Source organism: Lactuca virosa, chromosome 5, assembly GCF_052849685.1.
Source record: "Lactuca virosa cultivar CGN04683 chromosome 5, Lactuca_virosa_CGN04683_v6, whole genome shotgun sequence".
In the NCBI taxonomy this organism is placed as follows: domain Eukaryota; kingdom Viridiplantae; phylum Streptophyta; class Magnoliopsida; order Asterales; family Asteraceae; genus Lactuca; species Lactuca virosa.
The window spans coordinates 259,030,352-259,055,417 of record NC_136430.1 but is presented as its reverse complement, the minus strand read 5'-3'; the positions used below and the strand labels follow the sequence as shown (position 1 = coordinate 259,055,417).

At 34.3% G+C, this 25,066-nt stretch overlaps 2 protein-coding genes and 1 long non-coding RNA gene across 3 annotated transcripts; all 3 read right to left on the bottom strand.

The window, feature by feature from the left end:
- Window positions 1–1,837: 1,837 nt before the first annotated feature.
- Window positions 1,838–2,959, bottom strand: LOC145112647 (uncharacterized). Its single transcript, XM_079048787.1, has 2 exons — window positions 2,466–2,959; window positions 1,838–1,862 (listed from the first exon to the last, which is right to left on the bottom strand). Exons 1-2 carry the CDS (start codon window positions 2,957–2,959, stop codon window positions 1,838–1,840), a joined length of 519 nt encoding a protein of 172 aa, XP_078904913.1.
- Window positions 2,960–7,997: 5,038 nt separating this feature from the next.
- Window positions 7,998–10,053, bottom strand: LOC145116742 (uncharacterized). Its single transcript, XR_013712284.1, has 3 exons — window positions 9,157–10,053; window positions 8,372–9,049; window positions 7,998–8,278 (listed from the first exon to the last, which is right to left on the bottom strand). It is a non-coding gene; the product is annotated as an uncharacterized LOC145116742 (long non-coding RNA).
- A 9,186-nt stretch (window positions 10,054–19,239) lies between these two features.
- LOC145112488 (Tautomerase/MIF superfamily protein) lies at window positions 19,240–20,254 on the bottom strand. The gene is made up of 3 exons (XM_079048653.1): window positions 20,046–20,254; window positions 19,642–19,842; window positions 19,240–19,472 (listed from the first exon to the last, which is right to left on the bottom strand). The coding sequence occupies exons 1-3, from the start codon at window positions 20,154–20,156 to the stop codon at window positions 19,437–19,439; spliced, it is 348 nt and encodes a 115-aa protein (XP_078904779.1). The 5' UTR covers window positions 20,157–20,254; the 3' UTR covers window positions 19,240–19,436.
- Between the last annotated feature and the right edge of the window lie 4,812 nt (window positions 20,255–25,066).

Genomic DNA, 25,066 nt, shown 5'->3' with positions numbered 1-25,066 from the left:
TGTAAGGGTCAAAATGATATGTTTTGGATTAAATCTTATTATTACGACGATTAAAATATAATTAGTTAGAAATTAATTGATTTATGTTTATCCTTAGGTGAAAATTGTACATCCACATAACACTGGAAGCGAAATAGTGTATTGTAACAAGTTGAGGTGAGTTTATTACCAAGAAAAGATCTCTACTATACATAATGTATTTTGATTCTTCTTTATGTGTAGTTCTTCATGCATAAGCTATGTGTTTAGTATATGCAATACAAATGCATTTCATGAAATGTATTTCATAAATAACTTTATTAATGGGGAAAATATGGTTATTTTGAAAAAAACATTTTTCTCATAAGCATGACCACTAGTTAGGATGAGTTTATGACTGATTATGATGCATGTAGCCAACTATGATGATGTTTCGATGATGTGACAATAATTCTAAACATGTCTATCTTGAAAGGGAGGCTAGCTACCTTACATGTGGTTATATGTGTAATGGGTGTTATGAAAAATGTATACATTCAACATAGTAACATATATAAAAACAAACAAAATTGAAATTAAAGTATTATATAATAATTAATTCACAAGAAAAAAGCATACTTGAATGTTGGATTACAACATATTACAATCATGAATTTGTGTAGAAATTGAGGCATGCTAATTTCTATGTTTCTATGTTGTAGAATATAATGGTTTGCAGAAATTAGGGTTAAATATTGTATGGATGTTCTGTTTTAACCAAGTTTCTTACGTGTATCAAACACCTCTAACTCAAAAGGAATGCCCAATGATTCAGGTGATGATCTCATACAGGTATATCCATGTTTCCATCTCCGATTTTTCCTCCACAAGTATGAATTATTTGTTTTGGTTTTTTTGCTTTAATCCATCTTTATTCAAGTTCTATATATGTGATTTTCTGCTTTATGAAACTTTTATTCAAATTCTATTCTTGTGATTTATTTCCTAGCATCTTTATTTATGATATGTTTATCTCTCTTAAGATCACTTTTTGTTTTGTTTTTTCGGGGGACGAAGTTAGTGTCACGGGTTCTTGGGCTACTACTTTGATTTCTGAGTTCAATCATAATAAAAAAGATAAAGTTAGAATAAATCCTCATTGATAGACATCTTTTTCCAACTCCAGTTCAATGTCGCCATGTACCCTACCCATGGGCATTGGTTTAGGCTAAATTCGCATTAGGCCATGAAAGCATGCAACGATTTTATTCATGAAAAAAAGGAGTTGGATACACCTTTGCTTCCTTTTTCAATTCTTTTTTGTAAATCATAATACAAAATTAAAATTGAAACATCCTTTTCCAGCTAGCTCCAACCTGTTACAAATGATAATCTTTTCCATTCATGTTCTCAGGTGGACCTGGTGTTATATGTCAACATTAAATACCCTGGAATAAGTCTATAGATGGAAACAACACCTATGCTAACATTAGTAAAAAAAATACAAATGTTTTTGAACAGTTGAAAAGGACAAATACATCTATATTTCTGGATTTTCCTTATGATGTCTCCTAAATCAATCCAGTTTTTAGTTGAACATGCAACTGCAGCCAACAAGGTAAGGCATGATAAACGATTTAGTCTTCATATGGATTTTAAGTTTCTTATTTATCATCATTCTGACTTTATTACCCCTGTTATAGGGTTTTGAAATGAACCGCTCAACACCATTTCCACCCACAAGAAAACAACTAGGAACCTTCCCGATGAATACGGCTGAAGTAGATAGTCTTAATTTGCATATCGTTTGCTCTCTTTTCCATGTATGTATATTTCGTTGTCTTTACGAAGACTACCAAATGAAACATCCATATATTACTTAACCTTTCGATCTTTTAGATGACCTGCTAAACAAAACAACACATTAAAAAAACCAAAAAAAAAAAATCAGGCTCGTGCGATGCACGAGCTTTTTTTTACTAGTTTTATATTAAATTAAAAATGTTACAATAAATTAAAACTTAAAATACCTAGAAACACAACTTAATAATTCAATCCATGACATAATACCTAGAAACATGACTTAATACATAGAAACACGACTTAATACATAAAAAACACACTTCATAACTAAAGCACACTTCATAAAACACACACACACACACACTTCATAACTAAAAAAAGGGCCTTCCTCCGAATACTGGCCTTTCAATTCATCTTTCGGTGGCATATTAAGATCAAGACTGTCAATCGTCTAAAGATGATCGGTCACATGGTGGTAAATATCGACATAGATTACTACACTGTTGATAATCATCATTCCTCATATCCATTCTTGACCACCATATTCAAGTGGTTGTGTCTCGGGGATGATTTCATTCTCGTTGTACACACATATCGTTTTTCCTTCATGTTCTAGTATCATATTATGCAATATGATACATGTGTACATCACTTCTGTCACAGTAGAAACATCACGAAATAATGATGGTTTAGCAAGTACTTACCAACGATTTTTAAGTGCTCCACATGCTCGTTCGATATCTTTTTTAGCTTTTTTGAACTCTCTTAAATCTGTTCCTTTGAGAGTCATCCGGACATGAAAAAGTTTAACAAAAACAGAAAGGTCAGGATATACCCCGTCAACAAGATAGTGCCCAAAATTGTATTCCGTTTCTCGGAGTATAAACGACGAATATGGGGCAGTATTGCCATACACATTGCTGAATATTGGTGAATTATTGAGAATATTAACGTCGTTAATCGAACCGGCACTACCGAAAAACACATGGCAGAACCACAAATCTTGTGAGGCTACTACTTCAAGTACAACTGTAGGATAATGATAATTTCCATTTGTGTATTGTCCATGATACGCATTTGGACACAAATTCCATCTCCAATGCATGCAATCTAGACTTCCTAACATCCCAGGTAAACCTTGCACATTTGCATGATAAGCATACAACTTTTGCATGTCACTAGAAGTAGGATGACGCATATATCGTAAACCGTACAAAGACATCACAAATCTGCAAAATTCGTGAAGACTTTCTCGTGTGGTATGTGCAGACATCCAAAAACTCTCGTCTAGTGCATCAGGAGGGTGTCATATGGTAACATACAAAATACAACAATACATTTTTGAACTGGATCAAAACCTAACATACCTCTTGCGTCCGAATGTTGCGCTTATACTCGGACACTGCACTCACACTTTGACAAAACGGATAAACAAATTTTTATGCATCTGGAACCGTCCACGAAAACAATATCCTTGAAAGAGAGCATGCTCGTCAAAATAATCATGCATGAGACGTGGGTGGGCTGTCGCATGCTGTCTTTAGACATATCTTCTTCATTTACGTTGCACAATGCTCGCTTCATGGTTGTAAACATGTTGTTCTATCATATTACGTACGGAGATGACTCACTGTATTACGCTATCAAGAGCATCGTCCGATGAAGATGACGATGATGATGATGACGAGGACGAACGTGACATTTTTTTTATAAACTAATGGAGTGGTTTGGAAGAGAGATGTATTGTGATGTATGTGTGTTGAAATAAGAAAGGTGAATGGTTATATATATATATATATATATATATATATATATATATATATATATATATATATATATATATCAAGACTGTGAAAATCGTTCGGCAGTAGCTCGATGGTTGACTAACATTAAGCGATTAATCAGACTAGGCGGCGATTAATCGAGGACCCTAAATTATTAATAAAATTATTTTAAAAAAATTTAATATATCCTAAAAAATAAGTATTTGAAAATTTTAAATTTTAAAATTTTGAAATTTTGAAAATTTTAGTATAATATTTTAAAATTTGATAATTAAAAGTTTGAAAATTTAATATTTTGGTGTGATATTTGAAAATTAAAAATTTTGATTTTTTAAATATTTCCCGCCTATGACCGCCGAATACCGCCAAACCCGAGTTTGACCGATTTTGACAAATTTTCGCTAAGCACCTTAATACTAATCAGTTCAAGGCCACCAAACGGTTAATCGGCCGATTTTGAAAAATTTTCACACTGATATATATATATATATATATATATATATATATATATATATATATATATATATATATATATATATATATATATATATATATATATATATATATATATATATATATATAGGCTTAGGTTATTCTATTCAAAGTAATTATTGTGTTATTGTATACATAAATGTGGGCCAATCAAATTTACTTATTTTAAGAAAGTGATTAATATATATTATTGAATTAAATATAATTGAAAATATCATCTTAATTAATTACAAGGGTAATTTAGTATATTAATATAGATTTAATAAAGGAAAATTGCATTTTTGAAGGGATCGTAGATTCTATGAATTTTAAAAATCTGATTTTACGAATTATAATTCTTTTAATTCAGACATTCTGACTGAATATGTTTATGAGTATATTCAAAAATAAAAATATTCTTGAACCATAAATAATAAAAATATTCTTGAACCTATTTCTTGATCATGAATTTAAACACTTCTTTTAGAATAACAAATTCTTGAACAATCAATTGAAGAATAAAAAAAAATACATTATTTCTTATGGAATACGGGTAACAATTGTTAAGAATTACATTTATTGTTAAAGAATAAAACTAAAAAACAATCAAAACGGGAAAGAAAACATTAAAATCTAACAACGACTAATACATTCTAAAATAATAATGTGGTCTGTTTCAATTTTGTGGTCTGTTCTTCAAGCATCAACTTCTGTGATTCCAACAGAATTGGAATTCGTGATTCCATTCCAATAGAATTGGAATCTCACCAATATCATTCATTGAATCATCTACATAAACATACTTGATACCTTTTCAGAATTCAACCTTGTCAAGATCCTGCACTGTCCACATAAATGAAGTGTTAAATCAGGAAAAAAAAATTCGAATGAAAAGCAAATTAATCATTTCCTGTCAAAAGAATCAGAAAAAAGACAAGCTATGGAGAGGATCAAACCTTTGCAACAAGAACTTACGCTCCTTGAATTGACTCCTAGCTTTTACCATAATTTCCATTCGGCTTCTTGAGTGCCTTTCAATTTGAGCTTCCACCCATATCAAAGGCTTCACTTGAGTGCTAAGTCGATATGTCATCAGGTCAAATGCTCCATCTGGAGGCACAAATGATATTGTTCTGGTGGAACTTAATGTCATCCAAGTCAATGAAAATGAAAAACTATATATATATATATATATATATATATATATATATATATAATATGTGATATAAGATTTAAAAGAAAATGAAAAATTACTGGTGGAACTTAATGTCATCCAAGTCAATGGCTTTTCCCTTTGTAGTTCGTCCTTGTGCCTCCAATATTACTCTATCATTCAGTCCAAGCTTACACTCAGGCATACCCATGTAACAAGAATGAAATAAAGAACCCTAATTTGAAACTCACCTGGAAAATTAAACAAAAAAAGAACAAATGAAAAACTGAAATCAAGAACCCTAATTTGAACAAAGAAGATGAAGATGGTCGATGAAGTGATTAGTAGTGTTCACAAGGGATATATGGAACCTATAATTGGAGCAATACCAGAAATAAAAAAAAACTCTTTCAATATCTTATTTTTCGCTCCTGTAGCCGAGATCGACATGGTGCAGGGGCTTCTTAGGCTTGCTTTTTCGTCAAGATAGGAGGGCCGGTGAGGCTTGATCGGAGGCAGCAGCCTCCGGTTTCTTCTTTGGTTTTTCCAGTGAACAATAAAGATGACTAGAGAGAGAGAGAGCTTCTCCAAAACGTCTATTGAAAGTCGGTAAAAGGGGATGTGTTGTTGGATTTCTCCAATCTCGCCATCTGGTTGGGACAGAAAGGCGGTGGATACGGTAGTCGGAGGAGCAAGAGGGTAGGGTGGCGGCCGGTGGTGGGAGGCATAAGGATGCTTGCTCATTTAAAGACATGACAGAATTAATATAATTAGGATAGAATTGTACCTGAATGTTGCGTCGGAATGGATTGATGATGGATTGTTTATGATTATATGAATGATTATATGAATATGTTTGGATAGGGCTCTGCTATTCAGAAATAGACAAACTATTTCAACAAAAGAAGATTGAGATCAACTCAAGTCTTAAACACTCAAATTTAGCTTGTTTATTTCATATGGGCAAAGGCCCTATTTATAGGCTCAAAGGAGCCGAGTACATAATTGAATTGCAATCGTTTGATTGCAATATGACAAACCTATTTACATTATAGCCCCCTAGACTATTGAGGGACTTACACACTTTATGTTACATCAAATAATATAATACACACTTAATAATTATTCTATCTAAACTTCCTACCGACACATAAATTATGTAAACAATAACAAATCATTTCCATATTGAAAGGCCACATGTCTTCAATAATGTGTCTTTAATAATAATGGATTTTTATGTCATTGCTTACGTCATTCCTCCCGCCTCCGAAAAGATATAATAATGGCTTTTTATGTCATTGGATACGGTACTCGGAGGAGCAAGAGGGTAGGGTGGCGGCCGGTGGTGGGAGGCATAAGGATGGAGGTGACGGCTGGAGATGGGTTGATTAGGGTTACGGTGGTTTTAAAAAGCCAAGTAGCTGAAGTCAATGGTTACCATAATTATAAGATATTATTTGTGGAAACTAATTATCAAATTACCTACTTACCCTTATTTATTTATTTAATTATTTATTTATATTTTAAATTTTGATTGGCCCACATTTATGCATACAATAACACAATGCTTACTTAAAACACCCGAACCTATCTCTCTCTCTCTCACTCTCTCTCTCTCTCTCTCTCTATATATATATATATATATATATATATATATATATATATATATATATATATATATATATATATATAGAGAGAGAGAGAGAGAGAGAGAGAGGTTGGATTAAAATTTGAAATGTTGAATTCTTTTATAAAAAAACGGTATTTTTTTATTAAAAAAGAAAGAGTTAAAAAATAAAATAAAAAACCAGAAAAAATAAAAATAAAAATAAAAATAAATAAAAATAAAAAAAAAACTGGTAAGTTTAGTTGTGGTCAAAAGTTGAATAGCCCAATCAAATCAAAACCTTCCTCACTCTCTCCTCTCGTTGTAGCGATGACGCCTTCTCCTTAGCTAGCCTCCTGGAGCGAGAGCTAGCAGCGGTGTACAACGAGCTTAGCGAGGCCTAGCGACCCTCACGTAGCGCACAGCTACCTCAACCTATATGTTTCAAACCATTTTTGACATAACCAGATTCTCTCTATTGGATTCACAACAACAGTTCAAAAATCATTCAACGAATTAGTTTATTTCTTGAAGCTTCATGTGAAGCATGGCAACCTCTCAAATCCAATTTGTGGGCTTTCCATATTCGATAATTAAATCTACGCATAAATTTGTAGTTCCCACTAGAAATCGTCTCTATATGTCAAGTTCATTGAGGGGATTTTTTTTGGCGTAGTAGTTCAATAAACATCAAGAGGTTTCCAACCTATTCAAGAAGCATATCTCGATTGATTTATACATTTTTTGTAGAATTCCAAACACATTTTCATCACTACTTATACAAATTCTACCACATCCTTGTTAATTCCCATCTTCAGCCTTGTTGATTCATAAAAAGCGTAAATGAAATGAATAAAATTACAAAAAGACAAACATACATTATTAATTGAAATACTATACATTATAAAAATGCACCATTTATATTATTTGTTCTAAATTTAAAACAATAACCTTAAATAATTATAATCAAACCAACGAAATAGATAGAATTAAAATTACAAATAAAAGAGATACCGTATATACAAGCTATTATAGATCCAAGAATTATGAGTGTGCACGGTGCGGTTTGGTGCGTTTTAGAGTCAAAACCGCACCGTAAATGGTCTAAACCGCGTTATGCGGTGCGGTGCGGTTTAGAACGGTGCGGGCGGTTTTAGTGCGGTTTGATAAATAACTAAAAAAAATAGTTTAACACGCATCAGACTAAATGTAACTAGTCTAATTATTTGTCTTAAGATCTTAAAAATATATTATTTCTAATAGTATTAAGTAGCTACAAACTTTGTCCAAAACAACACTAATCCATCAAACAAGCCACTGACAATTTTATAAAAACTGTATTTGGTCAGATGGTATTTTGAAACCTTCTGGTCCCTTCACCGACGGGTACAAACGCCGGTAGGGTTTTGATCTCCGGCAACTGTTGTCTGATTATTCCCTTCGTTCAAGCTTTCTTGGGATATTTCGTATGATCTGCTTGGCCTAATATGTTACGCATGGAGACTAAAAGAAACGATGACGATACGTGGAATAAGAAATAGAAACATCAGGAGCATGTTAAAACTGATCGGATTGGACCCCATAGGAATCACGTACCTGTAAGTCACGATGTGCAATCTCTTTTCATTACGAATTTTCCTGAATCAGTAGGTTTCAATGCACTGTGGAGGGTTTGTTCTCGCCTTGGAAAACTTTTTGATATCTTCATCTCTAATAAGAAATCTCAATTTGGCAAACATTTTGGTTTTGTTAGATATAAAGGCATTCTTAATGTTGATGATATAGTTGGTAGATTATGTGCTATCTGGTTTGGTTCTTATAAAATGTTTTCTTCCATCCCAAGATTTGACAAGAAAGGTTCTTCTCCTCCTCCTACTGGATTACGTTCTAAAGTGGAAAAACAACATTTTCTTGGAAACTCATATGCTAGTGTGGTTAAAGGTTATTCTTCGAATGAACAAACCTTAGATATGTTGGGGAGATTATAGAACTCCATGCAGGGGATTTTGTTGTTGAGAAGAAAAACATTGCTTGTCTCGCCAAGGCTAGAGATTTTCTTACTTTGCCCAACCTTAGATTGCTATGCATTGATGAAGGCTTTGCTGATTTTGACATCTGTTATGTTGGATGACTTTGGGTAATGTTTGAATTTAAATCTATGGAAGCGTGTAAAAAATTTATGGCTTGTGAGGAGATTGATCATTGGGTCACAGAAAAACGAGGTTAGGATAGAGACTTCGTGCCAGATGATCGTATAGTTTGGGTGGAGTAAATCTGCGTTTAGAATAATTATGGTCAAATGGGGGAAATGTAGTTCAACTTGATGATGTTCTTGTAGATGATGTCTACAAAAAAATTGAGTTTGTATCTTGACTTCATACCTTGGAATTAGTTCAGAGGAGCTAAAACTTGGTGTAGATGGGGTGTTGTTCCAGATTCGAGTGGAAGAAGCCCCGAGATGAACCCCTTATTTTTCATCCATTGATTCATCTTCTCCGGGTGTTGAAGTTGCAGATAATGACCGCTTTCCTGATGATGAAAGTGTCAATTCGTCAATTGAAAAGAATGAAGACTCCTCAGACCCATTTAATATTTATGAAACATTGCACAGGATGGAAAATGAAAAAATGGATTATGTGAAAATTCTAAAAAATTGCAAAGCTATTTCAGTGGGTTGTGCCAAGAAAAATTAGGTTATGAATCCTCCTTCAGTTGACCCGGTTATTCCTGATTCTTTGAGAGCACTTGTCCTGTCTATTCCTGAGGTCACAATTTCTCCTGCTGAGCAAATTCGATTATCTACTCTTGGTTCGAAAAATGTTGTTGTCCCCTTGGCAGAAAAAACTTCTAGCTTTCGGTTCTGAATAGCAACTTGGTACACACACTTCTGAGTGCTCTGTCACGATTTCGGTACCTCCAGTTGTTAATTCTCATCCTTACATGAAGGTTCGTTCAAATGAAATTCCTTTGAGATTCGCGGGCGGTTTTGGAAGTATGTCAGGTGTCGAGGTTGATGAGGATGATCTTTCTCATCCTCCGGGTTTTTCTAATCCGTGTAATTCTTTTGGTAATGATAATCAAAGTATCTCAGATGTGTCATTCAATAATAATAATTTTCTGATTGAATTTAAAAAACGGTGGAAATGGGTGAAGCAATGGGATATAATATGGATGGGTGTTTTGATCGATTGAAACAAGTTGTTGAAGGTCATGGTGAGAGACATCATGTCCCATGAATTGTCTTTTAATTAATTTACAAGTAGCGGGGTGAGTAGACAAGCGGTCTTGGATCAGAAGTTTGTGTCACCATTATAAGGTGAATTTTCTTGCTATATAGGAGACAAAAATGGAGGACGTTAATTTGAGTTTGGTGAGATCTTTTGGGGTAATTTGTCATTCATGCATTTTTTGTCTCCTTCGTGTGGTGCTTCGGGCGTTATTCTTGTTATTTGGGACCTTAATTCTATCTCCCATAGGGTGGCCATTTCTGCTTGGTTTGTTGCGGTGAAGGCGGTGTGGCTGATTACGGGTCTAGATGTATTATTTATTGTGGTTTATGCTCCTCAAGGAGCTAACTGCAAGCGACAGCTTTGGTCCCAAACTTCATTTGATGGGGAATGTATTATTATGGGAGATTTTAATGAAGTTTGGGACGAGACTGAGAGATTGTGGTCAACTTTCCATCCAGCTGCTGCTAGATCTTTTAACGACTTCATTGATCAAGTTGGGTTAATTGATGTTCCTTTAGGAGTTCGAGGTTCACTTGGAGCGATAAGTGGGGATCTAAGTTTAGTAAATTGGATAGATTTTTGGTTTTTGAGGGATTTCTTCTTTCGTTTCCTCATGTCACGGGGTTGGTCTTGGAAAATAAAATCCTTGATCATCGACCTATTCTTTTGTTGGAGCACTGAGTTGATTATGCCCCGACACCTTTTCGTCTTTTCCATTCTTGGTTTGAGATGGACGGTTTTGATGGTGTGGTTCGGGATTTGTGGTCGAGTTCGTTGATGGGGTTGGGCACTAATAATCCATGGGTTATATTTAATAAGAAATTACATATTCTTAAATCTAACCTAAGGGTTTGGAATGCGACTAATCGGGTTAAAAGTAAAAATAGGAGGAGGGAGTTACTTGATTCTCTTGAGGTCATTGATGCTCGTCTCATGGATGATGAGGACTCAGCTGTGTTGAGACAGCAACGAGTGTCTTTTCAGAAATAATTGATGGATTTAGACCACTTATCTCAGAGTGAGGTTGCTCAGAATGCGAAGATTCGGTGGAGTATTGTGGTAGATGAGAATTCTAGTTATTTCCATGGAATTGTTAATCGTAAACGGAGACAATTAGCTATTCGGGGTGTTTTGATTGATGGGGTGTGGGTGGATAATCCTATTCGGATTAAGGAGGAGTTTCGTTCTTATTATGCTTCTCTCTTTTTGTATCAAAGGGGTTTCCATCCCAAAACTAATGTTGGTTACTTTAATACTCTTTCGTTGGCGCAGGTTTCTACCCTCGAAGCTATATTTTCTCGAGAGGAAATCGAAATGGAAGTTTGGGATTGTGGTTCGTCTAAGGCTCCGGGTCCATATGGTTTTTTTCGGATTTCTAAAGAGATATTGGGATTTGGTTGAGGATGATGTGGTGGCGTGTATCTTGCACTTCTATTCTTATTCTTCCATCCCAAAAGGATGTAATGCTTCGTTTTTTATAGTCATTCCTAAAATGCGAGATCTGAAGACTACAAAAGATTTCGGACCTATTAGTCTAATTGGGTGCTAATACACAATTATTGGTAAACTTTTTGCTAATAGGTTGGTGAATGTTATTGATAGTGTTGTTAGTTTGGAGCAGTCTGCCTTCATTAAAGGTAAACAAATTTTGGATGGTCCTATCTTGTTAAACTAAATTGTGATTGATAGTGTTGTTAGTTTGGAGCAGTCTGCCTTCATTAAAGGTAAACAAATTTTGGATGGTCCTGTCTTGTTAAACTAAATTGTGATTTGGAGTAAGGCTTCTGGAAATCCCTTGATGCTATTCAAGGTGGATTTTGAGAAGGCATATGATTTTTTGTCGTGGGATTACCAGATAGAGATTATAGAGATCATGGTTTTTAGGCATCGGTGGTGCAGTTGGATTCTTGAGCTTCTGAGATCGGCTAGAGCTTCATTGTTAGTGAATGGCTCTCCTACTGATGATTTCAAGATTCAGAGAGGTCTGAGACAGGGTGATCCTTTGTTACATTTCTTATTCATTATTGCCATGGAGGATCTTCATGTTGCTATGGGTAGGGCTCAACAAGCTAATGCCTTTAGGGGTATATCTACATCTGGGATTGAGATCTCTCATCTTTTTTATGCTCACGACGTTATGGTATTGTCTCTTTACACCTTGGAGTTTCGATGGGACAGGATATGTCTAGTGTCTAGTGTCTCTGCTTGGAATTCCATTTTAGATCGCTCTCGGAGCAGATTATCCTCTTGGAAGGTTAAAAGCCTTTCATTTGGTGGATGCCTAAAGTTGATTACGTCGGTTATTGGTTTTTAGGGAGTTATTTGATGTAACAACCGGTAAAAATGGCTCGGAATCATCGGACTAACGTCGTGACGTCCACTGTAATTGGACCTATTGTACGTCACAACTGTATTATAATAAACAAATGAGGTTGTGTTATGCTTAATTTCTCGTAAATTAATAAATTTTGAACTCGGATATGTGTCTAGCGATTGATTTCATTTTAACAACATTTATATCCTAAAGATTGACTGGTTTCGTGAAATATATTGAATTGTAACCATTTGAACGTGAAACTCTAGTTATTGTTTAAACATGAATTCGGGTATACTAACTTCATTTCTGTGTATATTTTGAATCATCATGTTAGACACGTATGAGATGATTATAGGAATCAAATTGATTTATTGTAAATTAAGGCGACTGAAATAACGTAATTTTTATAAAAACATATATATGTTATTTACTCTTGCAAATACTCGAATATATGTATGATATATAATTGTATTTATATATGAAAACCTAAATACATGTACATAAGAGATTATGTATTATGTATAATTTCAAAAGACCAAATACTAGCATGACAATTATGGCATCTCTAGTTCCAAATCTCGATTTCTCTATATATCATACACATACATATAGATTAAACTCATAATGCATTGATGTATATGTATTATGTGTACATGATATTGCTCCAAGTACTTCAAAACCATCACCCACATGCATAAATCCTAATAGATATTGTAGTACACCTAAACTGTCAAAGTAATGATCTATTAGGTACATGATAATGTCCAGCTTCTAATCCTTCCCCTTCATTCTCGATCTTCACTCCTCATACACACACTACCATTCCATTTCACATGCACAAGATTTAGAGAAGATATGTAGTACTCTTAGGATCATTCTAAGATATTTAGTACAAAAATTCATCATCAAAGAAACCTACAAATCTATATTAGATCATACAAACTTCACTCAATCATTCCTCACCTCACTTCCCACTCTTTGTGTTGATGTCAAGAAACATCACTGGAGGTGGTTGCTTTTTCCTGTGAGCAAAGGGGCAGCAACCCCTGTTTGCCTCTCATTCCTTTCAAATTAAACAGCAAAACACCCACTGATAAGAGCTAATTGTTGCTGCCTTGTTCCCTCGGTTTCTTCCTGCCGACAACTAGGAGAAGACCCGAACAGTCTCGCCAGAAAACCGGGTGTGACAGCATTCTTCTCCCCCTTTTTGTAGACAAGCAACCCATAAACACCCCCGGAACTGCTGATATTGCATGATGCTTTCCCGTCACCAAAATAGCCGCCAAGGGCCTTTTTCTATCGAGAAACTACCAGTGAACCAAGGGGTTGCCATCGCCACCAGCTTCCGCCTCTGATCGTCTTCCTCTTTTCTCAATCGAACACCGCCAGATCTACCCCCTTCCTACCTCCTTATCCAGTCAAGTAGCAACCCCAAACACCTTCCCTCGATTTCTGCCTTCGTTCCTTTTTCTTCTCCTACAAGACACGAAGGTGAAGACCCCCTCCCCCATCGTTTGTGTTGCAAGACCAAACCAGCCCTCGAACGGTGGCTAACGACGATGGGTCAAGAGAGCCAAAGGGGTCGCCGAAAATTGGTGGTTGCCCCTCCCCTTAGGGGTGTTTGGCATTGCTTATTAGCTTATAACTTATTAAATTATTAGCTTATAAGTTAATAAGTAGGTGTAGGGTAACTTATGAAAAAATGACTTATTAGAGGTTCCCCACCGGAATAAGTTACTTTCATCCAAACACTTTTTTAACTTATAGTGGTGTGGAACCTAATAAGTTGTTTTGAAAAGCTTAGCCAAACACCCCCTTACTCACAATTGTCTAGTTGCCCGTAACCTCCGTCGTTTTGTTTTTCTTTCCCTTTTACGATCTGATGGAGACGATTGATATACACCCCCATATGTATATTTGGTGAATATGCCAAAAGCAGTCCCTCCAGTGGTAATTTAAATCAAAATCAACCATTGATTCAAATCTTTACAAACTAGGTCCCATTTGATTTAGTAATTACAACAATGGCCCTGGTGTTATATGAATTACAAATCAGCCCCTTTCTAAATGTAAAGTATTTCAAAAACCATTCCTTTAGTTTAAATTATTATAAAACGGCATCGAAAGTATTTCAAAGATCAAGAGTGTCAAGTTACGGTTTCCCACGCCAAGCTTCTAAAAAACGAACCATATCCAAACAAATCAAACTCACGCTTCAAGGGTGAGTTTCTACGGCCTCTCTTTTACGGTTTTAATATTTGGGGGAGAATATATGCGTGTCTATTAAAGTTTTGATGATTTTCAAGTTTTATATACAAAATAGAATCATACTTTATTATTGGTCAAAAGTTTATGAAATAACAACCTAAAAAGGTGATAAATCACCAAGAAATCTATTAAGTTAAAGTAGATTGTTAAAAGATGATATATTTATACTCTACGTGAAATATGCATATCATTATAAAGAAAAATCACAAGATTATAAGTAAATTGCTATAATAACACAATTCATATTTTTGTAACTTATAATATAAAGAAAAATATTTTGTGATTATAAGTAAATTGCTATAATAACACCCCCTCCCCCATCGTTTGTGTTGCAAGACCAAAAATATTATTTGCGTATAAAATGAAAGTACATTGTCATATTTGGTAGAGAAGTCAAATTTATGAAATCGTATAATTAATAGTTAAAATTATCGAAATTTAACTTTTAATATACATAAGTTATGTAAAAATGAATGTAAAATTTATTAATATATTATATATTAATTATAAAAATATAACTAATTTTTACTACGTTATGGGTTTCTATTGCAATAAATAACATGATCGACTTAAAGTCTTAAAAGTCGTTATTTGCGAAATGTTGTACTGTATTGATCACGTAAATTATAAATATCATGAGAATTGTTGGTTTCACGTTGGTTGAAACCTGGAAAATATTATAAAAGCAGTCGTTATACTACCCAAATTTTGTCATAACAAACAATAGAAATTTGGAAATCCATTAAGTCTTACGTATCTCAAATACCAAAAGGCTTCAATCAAATATTATTCCTAAATAAAAAAATCACAAATATTCAACAATCTTATAACGGGAAGTTTAGGACTAGGATGCCTAGACACATTGTTAGGATCCAACACTCTAGGGTCTCCCTATAGGTGTCACGTTGTTTCTAAAGTCATATGAATTATGTTCGTTTCCTAAGCCATTTGGGCTATCTTCTTGGGTATACTAAGACTGTGTGTCTTGGTGAAAACCCTCTACTTTTATAACCGTTAATCTGCAAGAAACGACTAACGACAAATATAATTGTTATACTATTGATCTTATACAGTTTGACCGCCCGCCTGGAGTTGCTAGCTACAACTAACGTCTGACGTGACGAATTTATGTGTTGATGTTAGTACCATTGAACATTATCGCGTGTTATAACGGGGTGAATGACTTAAGCATGCCCTACTATGGAGCCGATGCAAAAAGTGTAGTGTCACGAGTTCGGTTATGAGTTCATTATAAAATCCCAGTTTTGTTTCATTACCGTATAGAATCGATATTGGGTTTATACGGGGTTTTTTTTTTCACTTATACTAGTTGAAAGAGACTGTATGTAGAGGGATAATTTTGACCCAAAACGATAAATGTCAATACAATAAATTAATTCATATAATATTTAATTAATATCATGACACGACTGATTAAGTTTTAATAACTTATAGTTAATAAGATATTTTTATAAACCATTTGTTATTATACGAGAATATAATATTTATGTGGGAGGAGTCTGCCCTACTGGTTAAGTGTCAGTTCCCAAATTAAGTAGATAACACTTGATTAATGCCACGACACGAGTTTACAAAATTTATAAATTGAAAACTTATAGGTTCTACATATAAACTATACCATTTCTTGTATGAAACTTCAAGAGTAAAGTTGGTTATTTTACGTTCTCACAAAGGGTAACATATATTATTTTTATATAATTTGAGATTCAAAATCTTTATATAAAAATGCATTTTTGATATAAGTCTGACTTATTTATATATATTTTTTGCCAAACTTTGTACTTTTGGATTTCAATGTGTGATATTTCTAAATGAGAACAAAATACACCTTTATAACTCACTTATTTTATACTTTTGATAGAAAAGTAAAAATTTATAAAAGTTGATCAACCAACTAAATTTTATAATGCACTTTTGGTTATAATTATACTTTGTGTCAAAACCTGTAGAACTCGCCAACAATTTTGTTGACGTATCTTAATGCATTTATTCTTAGGTCATTTAGCAGGTCGGAAGTGTTCGCTCGGAATACTCTCTGTTACTTATATTATACCTTTATAAACACCAGACTGTTAGCGTGTGTCGTGATTTAGCAATAGTCATGGTCAATGTAATTTCTATTTTGGTAATAATAGAAGATTATATTTGTACTGTTCAATGTATGTTCAGTAACTGTGACTACTAATTTATGTCACGCACCTCGTCGTTTCAGTCGGCGGCCGGGGGTGTGACATTTGATGTCCTCGTTTCTTACGCCACTATTAGTTTTGACAGAGTTGGAGTCCATGCGGACTAGATTTTTTTGGGGTTCGGATTTGGAAGAGAGAAGAATGCATTGGATTCGGTGGGATAGGGTGCTAGCTTCCACAGAAGAAGGCAATCTTGGAATTGGTAGTCTGTTTTCATTTAATCGGGCTATGCTTTTTAGATGGTGGTGGAGATTTTTTCACTCTCCTAATCTATTGTGGGTCCATCTAATCAAGGCTTTGTATGGTAAAGACGACGGGTGTACTTCCTTGAAGCCGAAGAGATCTTGGATCTGACCTTGGAATGGGATCATTCGTATGATGTATCAACTTCGTGACCAGGGGTTTGATCTCCACTCCTTGTGTCCTATTAGGGTGCGTGATGAAAGTTTTATGTCTTTTTGGCATGACGTGTGGTTAGGAGGGTTGCCCCTTGCAGTTTCGTTTCATCGGATCTATGTGTTGGACAGTTTTGGACATGTTACGGTCAGGGGTCGGTCAGGGAGAGGATTCATAATGGCTGGGGAATGGATAACTTCAAGCGGACTCCTAGAGGTGGTATTGAGCAGATTCAGTGGGATGGTTTATGTATCTTGTTGCAGGATTTACAGTTAGTTAAGGCCACTGACAGGTTGGGTTGGATTCTTGATGTTTCTGATACTTTTTCGGTTTTTTCTGCTCGCCGGTTCCTTGATGGTTGTATGCTTTTTTTAGGAGGCACGAAAACTCGTTGGAATAATCTCGTCCCTATTAAGATTAATATCTTAATATGCAGGATTACCATTGATTCGATCTTATGCCCTATTTGTTCTTTATCTGTTGATGAATCCGTTGGCCATATTTTGTTGGGTGTACCGAATTGATTGAGGTTTGGACCCGTTTGCTACTTGGTGGAATGTCCGGTGCCCGGTTTAGTTTTCTATGCAGTCTCTTGTAGACTGGTCAGATGCGGTTAACTTATGGAGTGGACAAAGGAAGGTCTTCGATACGGTCATTATGACAACTTTTTGGTGCTTGTGGAATTTTCGAAATTCCATCATTTTTGGAACGGTTATTCCTAGGAAATCTTACCTTTTGGTAATATTGTGCATAAGTCTGATTTTTGGATTTCCAATAGGTGTAGCAAGGTTAAGATAGGATGGACCATGTGGTTACATAATCCTGTTTCTACTTGTCTTGTTTTGTAATGTTTCTTTTCTAGCATCTTGCTAGTTTTTTAATAAAATTTTGTTGTTCCAAAAAAAAAAACAATTTTATAAAAACTAATCAGAAGAAGTATAAGAATAACTTCTTGTGTAAATTTCCATGTAAATATTTACTTATTAAAGCATAACGAATTATACATAAGGTCCAACATGTCTAGAAGAGCTAGTAATGTTGTGAGTTATACATACTTTTGTTTTTGAAAATAAAAACCGTAGATATTTTTAAAATAATAACGTTTATTCCTTTTAACACTTTTTGATCGTCTTATGTAGAGATTAACGCAAACAAATATTTACATGTTTTAGTTTCCCAAACATATATACGATTTATATAACAGTTGTACGGTTGGAAGAAATTAAGATTATGATATAAATCAACGGTCTGCAGGGGCGTATCTAGCAAGGGGTTAGGTAGGTCCTAGGACCTACTAAGTTCCTAATTTCATTTACAATATATATAATAAAAAAACTAGGAACTACTTTAAAAAAAAATAGAAGACCTACCTAGAGTTTGTTTTATAAAAAAATGTCTTAAAAAAAATTTAGAAGTAGGAAAATATAAGTTATTAAGGACAATTTGTTATTTTAAATTATGAGATTGATAACAAAAACTTAACTATTCTTAATCGACACTTTCAAAATATCAATAAATAAATAAATTGCTCTAATAAAAAGAAGCCCACGTGCCAAAGACTCTTACTCTCCGTTCGCCGCTTTATCAATGAACAAATAATCAACTAGTTTTTTCTTAAACCGTACGGGTTTTTCAGTTATATTTCAATCGGTTTTTAAAAATTTTAATCGGTGGCGCCGATCGTTTTTAACCAATTGAACCAGTTCAGTTTTTTTAAGGTACATGACCGACCCGACCCGACCGCCAAAAGTGTTGTTATTTTTTTATTGGCTTCACTTAATTTGGGAACCACATGATTTTTTGTTCTAGATTCGCCACTGGCGGTCTGCAATTTTGTAACTAAAAACCGCAAACCGCACTACGTAAATCCAAAATAGCATTATGCGATTCGGTTTGCTTGCGGTTTGTGTGGTTTTATGCACACCCCTACCAAACACTAAAAAATTTAAATAAAATGAAATTACATTATTTTCCAAAAACACACATATATAGATACTTCTATTTATTCATTTGTAAATCTGAAAACCAACTTCAATACACAAGTTTATGAATTCAAAGACAAGAATATAAATTCTCATATTTTCTCAATGGCTTTATTAAACAAAAAAGTTCACTAGGAAGAGTAAAATAAACAAGAACAATAATAATAAATTACAACACTATCTTACAACATTAACAATAATGATAAATTTTGTCCAAAGACAAGTACCACTAATATGATCCTTGTATTCACGTTCCACTTAAAATGTCGATCCATTAAACCCAAAAAACGATCGCTGAAACAACAAAGAATAGCCTTAGAAAGTCTGTCCTGATGAACACATAATAGGACAGGACAGGACATTGTTGTACTGTGTTAGACATGTATTGTACAGACCGATTTCCTCCTCATCTTAATTAACTAAAAATAGCCTTAGAAAGTCTGTCCAGATAAAAAAAAAATACCTCAACATCGTAAAATTTGATATAGAAACGCGAACTATTTATAGAAAGTTTTGTTTCAAGTATTTCTGCAATCGTTGAACTCAACTTTCCATTGACAGTTGAATTAAGTCCCCCTATTGAAATCACTTCACCATATGCAGCTGGCTCTTCGGTGCCACCAAATGCTATTGGCACACCACCATTCAACAAAATCATAACATACTGCCCAAATTTGACACAAATTATGTAAGTGATTAAATTTTTAAACGATTGTATTTGCACTTTTGTTTCTTTCAAATGGAAAAAATAAAAGAACTGTGTAAAAAAAATGAGGTGCAACAATGTAAGATACTTCAAGCTATTCATTGAGACATTTAAACAAACAGTTGGAGAGCATTACTTTAGGGTTGATTATGAAACTTAACTGACTCAGGCTTTCCGATGATCTTTGCGACAGCTTTAGTGGCATCCTTGAGAATGTCGGAGGCTATCACTGGGTCTATTGGGATGTTGGTGAAGAGATTCAACGTTGGCATCTTTTTCCCCTAATTTTTCTGTTGAATTTCTACAGGCCACCGTTTTCTGAAGAAGATAGAAGTTTTAAAAGAAACGGATGGCCTCAAATTCGTAGTTTAAAGATTAAGATAAATTGAGAGCCTCTTTGGTGGGTTATTTTATGTGGGCCGATCCATTTTCTTTTATATAGCCTTTTAAGCCAAATTACTAATAAACGAAATAAAAATTTATATAACTTTTCTTGGGTATCATTCATGGAGGTGGGGGACAAAAGAAGAGCAAGGTATGTGTTACGTACAACTACTTAATGTATATTGAAAAAAAAATTGAACAATTATTTTGATTTATTACTTGGCCCAAGAGTATAAGGAGAATTCATATTAACTTGATTGCTAAACATAAAATAAATCTCATACAATCATAGAACACTAGAAATTGGTATCATTGAGTTTGAAAAAGTTATTTGAATCAAAAGCACAACAGAGAAATTTGAAGCAAAGAACTTTTAGTTTCCTTTTTTGTCTTCTTAATAATATTAAAATCTTTAACGTAATAAATTCTACAACATTGGTTTCAGATTTAACTCTAATCAAATAAATATACTCATATCTACTAAAATCATAAGTAGATACGACAAAGTATCTCTCATCATTTCTCATGTTAGATCTGAACGATCCACACACATCATTGTGAATTGTCCAACAAATCCTTGCCTCTTTCACAGCTAACTGTGAACAGTGTTGTAAAACTCGCCGAATTGGCCGATTACTCCTCCGAGTACTCGCTACTCGGCTCCTTACCGAGACGAGTTACAGAATATCGGGTACTCCGTGATCAGCCCCTTACTGAACTGAGTAGTGTTGTAAAACGCGATCAACTCAGTGATTAATATGTATAATATACTTAATGATTTATTATTTAACACACATGTGATTATTGGTACATATATATCGTAAATTTCACAGTAATTATTCATGAAGTAAGACCATTATGTGTTTTTTAGCTTTTGTGAATTCACATGTATCTAATTTTGTTATATATTTCAATCAACTTATGATTTTGACATATATAATTTCCCTAAAAGTATTTCTACATGAATTACCGAATCCGAGTACTCCCCGAGTACTCCCGGGTACTCGCTACTCGGTAGTCGGCCGAACAGGTACCGAGTAACGAGTTCTACAACCTTGACTGTGAATGACATTTTTTCATATTTTCAAGCAAACAAGACTCACATACATCATCTAACTCTAAGTCAAATGATTCCAAGGTCCCATCTGACTAGAGTTTGCCGATGTGTTTTTTGTTTATATGACCAAGGGGCTGTTTGGCAGGGTCTGAATTTTTAAGATCTGAATTTTTAAGATGTCTGAATTTCTAAGAGGTCAGAATTTTTAAGATCTGAATTTTTAATATGTTGTTTGGTTGGAACCTCTGAATTGTTGTGCTGAATTATGAAAATGACCGTTTTACCCTTCTATATTAATTTTTGCTAAGTTCAAAGTTTTTGTTTATAAAATAATCGAATCAACCTCTTGAATAATTATAAGGAAAAATATAAACGCCATACACAATTCAAATTAAACATAAATCAAAATTAAACACAAATACAAATCAAATAAGGTCAAAATTCATATATTTGATCAATACCAATACTACTTGTATACATAGAATCCAAACAAAAATCAATGTGAATAAATACTTGTGTCTCAAATATGGCATAACCAGCATAATAGCTTCCTGTGTAATTATCCCATCCTTTTGTTCTTCTTGTCCCACAACATCTTCATTTTCCTCAAGTGCATTAGAAAGTGAAGAAAACCATGACTTCATTACAACTTTAATCAACCCTTTCATTGTCCAAGCAGATACATTCTCACGTCTCATTTTATTCAGCTTTTTCACATCAATAACCTTTTCCTTCTCTTATCTTCTTCTACTCTTTTTGTAGAACTTTTAAAACTTATATATCTGCTTTCAAAAAATGGAGACCTTAAAAAGGTCTAAAAGGGTCTGAAGAATATATTGATGGAAGATAAATTCTTGAATCCAATCAAAAAATATATTTACATGAATTTTAAAATCAAATAAGCAATCCCTCTAGTGATATATTTAGAGCTCTGGTTGGGTTTCTTGATGAACACATCGCTTAATTAGCATAACCCATCTGATTTCAACATATACAGTAAACAAATACAACACATGATTCCAGCTGTGATTTAAAAAAAAAAACCAACGATTCTGTGAAGTCGTACCTTTTAGGGGAAACAAAAACTTGAAATTTCAAGCCCTAATCGACATAGCACATCTGATTACATAGAGAAAGAGATTACATAAAAAGAGAAAGAGGGAGGTCGGAGACATTACCTGGATAAGTCGTCATGGGTGGAGTCGGTGTCGTTGTGGCGCAGCAATCAGAGCTGGGGCGGAGAAGATGCCGACGACAGAGCTAGAGGAGGAGAGGAGGCCGACGATTGCGATGGCAGGGAGGGAACAAAGCTTCAGTATCGGATGGAGGTGTGGCCGTGTGCGTCAATGGGAAAAAAAACTGGAGGCGTGAGAAGAAAAAAAAAAGAGCGAGAACTAGGGAGGGCAGCACACGTCTCTTTCTTTTTCAGATGCTTATTGAAGTCTGAAATTTTAAGAGACATTTATAAAATTCAAATGTATTTTATAAGAGGATACCAAACAAGCTATATCTGAATTTTTAAGAGGTTACCTCTTAATTTTTCAATTAAGAGGTAAACAAACAAGACCCAAGTCGACAATGCCACAAACATGATTTATCAAAATTATCCTTGGAAGAATCAACATTTTAGATTAAGCTAACATTTCCCTCAAACCTATAATGGTTTCATATATGCCATTGCATGGGGTTTTTTTTTTAAAATAAAGACACTTATTTTGAAAACCAAAATACTACCATTATGAATTCCAAATGTAAAAGCATCTCGGTACAATGCAAGAAAGGAAATAATGTTTCGTTCCATGTAAGGTGAATAGTAACAAACTAATAATCTAATTGAAAAACCACTAGACATAATAAGTTTGTAATCCCCATCAGTAACCACATCATTGTGAATTGTCCAACAAATCCTTGCCTCTTTCACAGCTAATTGTGAATGGCGTTTTTTTCATCTTTCATGCAAACAACGCTCACATACATCATCTAATTCTAAGTCAAATGATTCCAAGGTCCCATCTAACTAGAGTTTGTCTATATGTTTTTTGTTTATATGACCAAGTCGACAATGCCACATCATTGTGAATTATCCAACTTTTCTCTTGTTTCACATGATCAAGTCAAGCTCACCATGCCTTAGCTACCGACTTCACTTTAGTCCCTGCATATCAGACCAAATGTGAGTAACATATCCTGTGTCAAGGATCTAAGAATCAAAAGTTGAAGCAAAACGGAGTTCGGTCGTTAAAATACATGAGGTGCTAATCTTATTAGGCTTGTTCTTCTTGATGTCCCTTTTGTTGGAAGTTTAGGCAGATGGCCTCATTAGGGTCACTTATAGGTGTTATGTCAGAGTTTACCTTCTAAGGGTTTGGGTTGGACTGTCCAACTTTGCCATTTCCCTTTGTTTTGGGATGAGATGTCTTCTTGTTGGAAATAGGTATCTAATATCATAACTAGTTGGTGTAACTTTGGGAATAATAGCAAATTCTTTTTTTGGGTTGCCCTCAAGAGCAATAATAGCTAGAAATAATTTTAGAGGATTGAGAAAATAGTTTATTATTTTATTACATGATTAATAAATTAACTAGAAACTAGGTGAAATTAATTAGAATTAATTTAGAATTAATTTGGGATTAATTGGAATTAACATGGAGGTGCAAAGACTAAGTATTAATTCTCCAGTAGTTGAAAAAAGGGAACATTCTGGAACCAAAAGGTGGTGGACGATTTGGGAGGCTCCTTGGAGGCTTCCAAAATCAATACAAGTAACAGAGAAGGAATAGATTTGAATCTGGATTAAATCTTAATATATAATTGATTCAAATCAAGGTTATCTTGTCATGACAACATCTATATAAAGAGGCCTTGGGGTGCTCATATTTTCGGCTCTAATACACCTCCTGGAAGGCTGAAAAATATGATCCCACCTCTCTCTCTCATATATCTCTCTTTTAGTTTCTAGGGTTCTTGGATTTTGGGTGTGAACCATTAGAGGTACTCTACTTTGGGTACTAGTCTTTCCAAGAGCAACAAGAGATCAAAGGAATCAAGCTTTAAGCACAATTCAATTTCTCAAAAGGTTAGTGTTTCAATCCTTCCTTTTTTAGCTTGTTAGGTTAGTTTTAAAAGTACATTGCAATAATAGTAAAACTTAGATCCTAGGGTGTGTGAACACTTAGGATGAATTTTGAATGCTTCTGTTGCCTTAATCTAGTGTATAGTTGCATAGAAAAACCAACACTTCTTCATCTTGAAACCACCTTCCTTAATGGCCATAACGGGAGTAGTAGAGCTGACAATGCGAGACTTGATCATGCTCGCCTTGGCGGTCTTCAGCATACCAGAAGCTCCATCAAAGTCTTTTCCATAGTGTTCATATTAAAGTTGAAGATGAACTGATGATACAAACCATTTACAAAGTTGAGCATTACGTATATATATCCAACTCTTAAGGAAATGGAACACCTATACACTCAAGCATGTCAATGTACCCCTTTATTTTAAGAATATGGGTAGTGACAGATCCTCCCTCTTGAAGCTTGCACCCTAGAAGAGACCTCATGAAATCGAATCGCTAATGTCTAGCTTTCTTTTGTAACACTTTCTTAAGCTTCTAATTCATGTCGAATGCCCCAAGGTTCTTGATGTTCTTTTGGAGCTCTGAACCATGGCCATCAACATAAGACATGCAACTTGAGTCAAGTGATTACGATGTTTTTCATAATCGACAATCTCTTCAATTAT

Excerpts from the sequence above, each read along its gene's own strand:
- LOC145112647 (XM_079048787.1), bottom strand. The coding sequence starts at position 2,959 with ATGCGTCATCCTACTTCTAGTGACATGCAAAAGTTGTATGCTTATCAT. Across the intron at positions 1,863-2,465 it reads GGAGCACTTAAAAATCGTTG|GTCATCTAAAAGATCGAAAG; the intron begins GTAAGTACTTGC and ends TTTGTTTAGCAG.
- LOC145112488 (XM_079048653.1), bottom strand. The coding sequence starts at position 20,156 with ATGCCAACGTTGAATCTCTTCACCAACATCCCAATAGACCCAGTGATA. Across the intron at positions 19,843-20,045 it reads TCATCGGAAAGCCTGAGTCA|TATGTTATGATTTTGTTGAA; the intron begins GTTAAGTTTCAT and ends AAATTTGGGCAG. Across the intron at positions 19,473-19,641 it reads TCAAATTTTACGATGTTGAG|CGATCGTTTTTTGGGTTTAA; the intron begins GTATTTTTTTTT and ends TTGTTGTTTCAG.